The sequence below is a fragment of the Ceratotherium simum genome, chromosome 34 (genome assembly GCF_057802395.1).
Source record: "Ceratotherium simum simum isolate JZ-2026a chromosome 34, ASM5780239v1, whole genome shotgun sequence".
Lineage (NCBI taxonomy): Eukaryota > Metazoa > Chordata > Mammalia > Perissodactyla > Rhinocerotidae > Ceratotherium > Ceratotherium simum.
Window position 1 is genome coordinate 15,237,915 of NC_141933.1, and position 6,171 is coordinate 15,244,085.

General features: G+C 37.9%; 1 protein-coding gene across 1 annotated transcript; it reads left to right on the plus strand.

The window, feature by feature from the left end:
- The first annotated feature begins 3,726 nt into the window (after nucleotides 1-3,726).
- On the plus strand, nucleotides 3,727-4,674 carry LOC106799971 (olfactory receptor 5B2-like). Its single transcript, XM_014793175.2, has one exon. The coding sequence runs from the start codon at nucleotides 3,730-3,732 to the stop codon at nucleotides 4,672-4,674; it is 945 nt and encodes a 314-aa protein (XP_014648661.1). The 5' UTR covers nucleotides 3,727-3,729.
- The last annotated feature ends 1,497 nt before the right edge of the window (nucleotides 4,675-6,171 follow it).

The following is a 6,171-nucleotide window of genomic DNA, read 5'->3' on the forward strand; positions in this document are numbered from 1 at the left end:
AAGGCTGTATTCTGTCCTTCTGTCCTTCTCTCTTTGTGTGGTAAGGATAATGGGATGGGATCTGCCCTGCCTATGTGAAGGAGACATCTATAATCTTCGGACACAAATTAGATGAGGGTCCCCAGAAGTAGACCTCCAGAGTCAGTGACTTGAGTTCAAGTAGTTCATGTGAGAGTTAACAGCAGAAAGCACTGATAGGATAGTGGGAAGTGGAGACAAGGCAAGGAAGGAGGACAAAACACAATTTCATTCGTAAGTAGGTTATATCTGCGGACAACTGAGGCTCAATTGTCCTGGGAACAATGGATAAAACATGATTCAGAGTTGTACCACCTGAAAGATGAAGAATCTGGGATATTTTTCATTCTACTTTTTCTGACATTTAATGATGGTTGCCACCAAATAAATTAGATGGTCTGCACACGGCTAAGCACATTTTTGCAGTAAAACAACCCTTCAGTCTAAAAGTTGCAGACTCTTTTTTTTTTTTTTCATAATAAGCATTGATCTGTACAGGGACAATGGGCGCTAAGGGGATGTGGATAGAGTACCATGAGCATTAGCCACAGGAGATTAATTTGGAGGAGAAAAATTAAATTGATTCATGTTGAAAAGTTAAGCCCTTACTAAATTTTTTTATATATCTACCCTCATTTGCTATTCACAGGTACAATTCTGTAAAGTATGTGGAAAAGATAATTTTATTGTCTCTTTATCACAAATAAGGAAACTGAGATCAGCAGAAGGTAAATAATTTTCTCAGCATAGAGAAAAATACACGATAGTTGCAATATTTAAAGCCTGACTTTCTAGCTCCATGTTAATGATCTTTTCTCCATCTCTTCATACTTCTAGGGATCTTAGAATCTTTGACCAGTATACAAGACAGAATTTCTCCTATATTATTTACACAGTCTTCTAGGGATGAATTTCTGAATTCAGATTCACAATTCAAGATTGCCTTTCTCTTCTTTTCAAGAGCAAGGTAGGTTTCTATATTCAATATATACTTTTAGTGAAAAATGTACTTGATGTATAAGCAGTGGGAAAGCTACATCTTCTATGAGTGTTTGAGCTCATATCCGGTTGTTTGAACACTTTTTCTGAAACATTGGCATAAGTATAGGATTCAAATGCAAAACACTTTAGTCAGCAGAAAGTAGACTTCATATTTATGAAATTCCATGCTGCTTTCCTTAAGAGGACAGCAAAAACCTGTGATAGATGATACTCTGATTGAGTAGGGGGTAAATTCTTCCTGTTTACTATGTGTTAACTTGTCATTGAAGGGACGGCTAACAAAACGGAGTGAAATGACACTCTATACTCCATAAGGATCATCATGATGCTACCAAGATGCTTATGCTATTTTCACTATCAATTCCCCACAATCTAACTCTTTCTTTACTTGCTTATCTAGAAAATAGGACAATGCAGTGACTAAAGACACAGGCACTCGGGTAAGTTAGATGTAGGTTTGTATCTTAAATATCTCGTACTAGGTGTAGAATTTTAAGAAGGCACATGACCTCTCAAATCCTCCATTTTATTAATTGTAAATTAGATTATATGCATATGTGTGTGTGAGCACGTGTACATAAACAGTATATACCCCTACTTCCTCTGCTATTTCTATATGTCTATCTATCTATCTGTCTACATAACTACCTAGCCATCATCATCAGTATCATCTATTGTCTATACATCTGTCTCTCCATCTATGACAAAAACTACGTATAAGCAGTAGGTTTAAGGAGATAATAACCTCAAAAGTTCTATTAATCATCACAGAACACAGCAATTGATATATGTGTGTGTATATATATATATGTGTGTGTATGTGTGTCTGTCAGTTGCCGTATTGTGGCAGCTGCGTGTTGCTGTGATGCTGAAAACTAGGCCACCAGGATTTCAAATTCCACCAGGGTCACCCATGGTGGACAACTTCCAGCAGAGCTTCCAGTCTAAGACAGACTAGGAAGAAGGACCTAGCCACACACTTCCAAAAAAAATGGCCATGAAAACCCTATGAATAGCAGCAGAACATGCACTAATATAGCACCAGAAGATGAGAGGATGGTGCAAAAGGACCAGGCAGGGTTCCGCTCTGCTGTACACAGGGCCACTAGGAGTTGGAATCCACTCAATGGCACTAACAACAAATATATATATATATATATTATTATCTGGTTAAATGTTGACACACACAAATAATTTAAGGTGCAGACGTAAAATAATGTGTTTAGGGGCCAGAAGGTAGAGAATAGTGGTTACCAACGAATGGATATCTTTTACAAGGCTTCAGCTCAAAACACAAAGATTTGTGCTTTCTCATGAATAGATCTGCAGATTAGTATCAACCCCCAAACCATGAATTTTCAGCCCTCAATACCTCAATATCTGTGATGCAGCTAAGTGTTAATAGGACTAACAGTAAAAATGAGTTCTTAGACTCATTCTATCTTAATAGAAGGGGAGAATTTCGACACAAGCTAAAATGTGGATCTCAAGAAAAACATGGTGAAAAAGAGGACTTGAAGATCCCTGGGTTCTCATGCAAAATGACAGACACAGCCATGAGAACAGAGTGAGAAATATGAGGAAAAACATTATATCTCAGTGGAGAGTATGTAGGAAAAGGCAATTCAAAGATTAAAGCTAGCAGACTCAAAACCCACCCACCCACATCTGTCGCCTGATTTTCCTAAACCAACAGAGACTAACATCTAACGCTAATAGTAATATTATAGCTAGTTTTCATCAGGATGGTGCTTAACACATTGTATTTTTATGCATCATTTCTTTTAACTCTTACAATAATCCCTTGGGGTAGGCCCCAACACCACCTTCATTTTCCTGTTGGATAAAATGAGACTCAGGGAAGTTAAGGAGGACCAATTTCTCCCAGGTCGTAAATGGTAGGGCTGATAAGGAAATGCATACACGTCTTCTCAGAGCTAAATCTTTTACACCCTATGCTATACCTTCTCTGCAGAATTGGCTTTGTTGGTTGTACATGCCTCTAATGCCACACTTAGCCCACTACAGCCACTATGCATTTATTTGTGAATTACTCATCCATGCTACCCCATGCATTAATTTCAGCACGACAGAGACAATGGAATGCAAATTGAATAAAATGAAAATCAATTCAAATTCATTAACAGCATTTAGGTTGGGAACCACTCTGACTAGGTCTAAAGCTTAGCTTTGTCCATTAATACCTGTGTAACCTTTAATAAATTACTCAATTTCTCTGTGCCAAGTTACCAGATATATAAATGGGAAAAATACCTAATCAATCTAATAAGGTTGATAAGAGGATTAAATGAACATACGCATATGAAGCACCTGGCACGTGAGCATTATAGAAGTGTAAGCTGTTAGAAGACTCAAAACATCTGATTTAGGAACTGGATTAATTCCAGGCATGTGAACTTGGGCAACTCCTTATCCCTTCTTGCAACTCAGTTTACTCATACACAAAATCAAGAAGTTGGCAAAGAGATCCACAACGGCCCTTCTTCTTCAAAGGTCTATTACTGTACAGATAAGTATCACTAAATTCTGTCATGTTGTCCATGCTTTAGAAATGGACAATATTGAATAATAAATCATTGCCATCATAAAATAATGCTTATACATTTCTGTGCAACTGGTTTTTGTTCATCAATGTGTTTCTTTACTTCTTTTTGCTACAGATGATCTCCGGATTTTCAAATAACATCCATGGAGAATAACACAGGGGTGAAAGAATTTGTGCTGCTAGGACTAACCAATGCCCCAGAACTGCAGGTTCCGCTTTTTATAATATTCACCCTTATCTACCTTATCACCCTGATTGGGAACCTGGGGATGATCATGTTGATTCTGCTGGACTCTCATCTCCACATTCCTATGTACTTTTTCCTTAGTAACCTGTCTCTGGTGGACTTTTGTTACTCCTCAACAGTTACTCCAAAGGTGATGGCTGGGCTTCTTACAGGAGACAAGGTCATCTCCTACAATGCATGTGCTATTCAGATGTTCTTTTTTGTAGTCTTTGCCACTGTGGAAAATTACCTCTTGGCATCAATGTCTTATGACCGCTATGCAGCAGTGTGTAAACCCCTACATTACACCACCACCATGACGAGAAGTATGTGTGCACGTCTGATCATAGGCTGTTATGTCTGTGGTTTCCTAAGTGCCTCCATCCACATTGGGAACACATTCCATCTCGCTTTCTGTCTGTCCAATGTGGTCCATCACTTTTTCTGTGATATTCCAGCAGTCATGGCTCTGTCTTGCTCTGATAGGCATGTGAATGAGCTGGTTCTTGTTTATGTATCTAGCTTCAATGTCTTTTTTGCTCTCCTGGTTATTTTGATATCTTATGTATTTATATTTATCACCATCCTAAAGATGCACTCATATGCAGGATACCAGAAGGCTTTATCCACATGTGCCTCCCACCTCACTATAGTCTCCATTTTCTATGGGACAGTCATCTTTATGTATGTACAGCCAAGCTCCAGTCATTTCATGGACACAGACAAAATGGCATCTGTGTTCTATACTATGATCATCCCCATGCTCAACCCTGTGGTCTATAGCCTGAGAAATAAAGAGGTCAAGAATGCATTCAAGAAGGTTGTTGAGAAGGCAAAATATTCTCTAGGCTTAGTCTTTTAATGATGTAGAATCCACAAAGTTATTTCATCCCTCTTAGATTGACTCCATGTCATAACTCAATGTTCATGGCCACATAAGATAGTAGAACATAAAATTTTATCTAATATCATTTACTTCTTTAGTTTTGGAACATGTCTAAGCATCTAAAATGCAGAAAAATATCATAACTATCTTTAGTAAAATTTATTTAACCAAATATATGTGGTTTTGGGGCATATTTTATCCAGATATAAATCATTGCAGCCTCTTAATAAATTAATGTTTCAGTCGTTACTGAGTGGTGGTAAGAGAAAGCATGTTCACTTTACAATTTCTAAGAGACAAATGCCATATTATAAAAAACAATGAATGGGCCATCCCCAATGGCCTAGCAGTTGAGTTTGGCGTGCTCCACTTCGGCTGCCTGGGTTCAGTTCCTAGGCATGGACCTACACTTCTCTGTTAGTGGCCATGCTGTGATGGCAGCCCACATACTGAAAAATAGAGGAAGATTGGCATGGATGTTAGTGCAGGGAGAATCTTCCTCAGCAAAAACAAACAAACAAACAAAAAAAACAATGAAATATGGCCATTTGTGACAACATGGATGGACCTTGAGAGTATTATGCTAATTGAAATAAGTCAGAGGGAGAAAGGAAAATACTGTGTGATCTCACTCGCAAGTGGAAGATAAAAACAACAACAGAAAATTAACGACAGAGATTGGATTGGTGGTTACCAGAGGGGAAGCAGGGGGAGGCAGGAGGGCAAAAAGGGTGATTAGACACATGTGTATGGTGGTGGATGTAATTAGTCTTTGGGTGGTGAACTTGACGTAATCTACACAAAAATAAAAATATAATGATGTACACCTGAAGTTTATATAACGTTAAAAACCAATGTTACCACAATACAATAAATAAATAAAAATAAAATAAATAAATGCTATATTAGACTAAAGTGGGGAGAATATTAAGACATTTTTTACCTTAACCTTATGACTACCAACTCTTCACATTATGTGAAAAATAGTGCATTGATATTAATAGTGCTATTTTTTTTTCTTAGCAGAAATGCTTTGAAATGTTAGTCTCACCATTGATACTTCCGTTGACCTATATTACGTCTAATCACTTTCCTACCCATTCACCTCACTTCTTTTACACTGATTTCTTGTTATTCCTAGACAACTGCATGCCTGCCCCTGTCTCGGAGCTTTGCATTTGCTGTGTCCTCTGCCTGGAATACTCCCATAATCTTTCCAGATTGCTGGTTAAATGTTACCTGCTCAGGGAAGTCATACAGGCCTACCTTGATTCAGTACTCGCTTGTAAACCTTTGAATATTTTCTAGAGTTCTAACAGAGTTGATTCTGAGAAATTTTGCTTGATTTTTCAGTGTTTTTATGGAGGAATGGGCTCCTGAAATGCACTAATCTGCCATTTTCCTGCCTCTCTCTTACATTTAGGGCCCACCAAATAATCCAAGTAAATCTCCCATTTTAATACCCTTAACTTA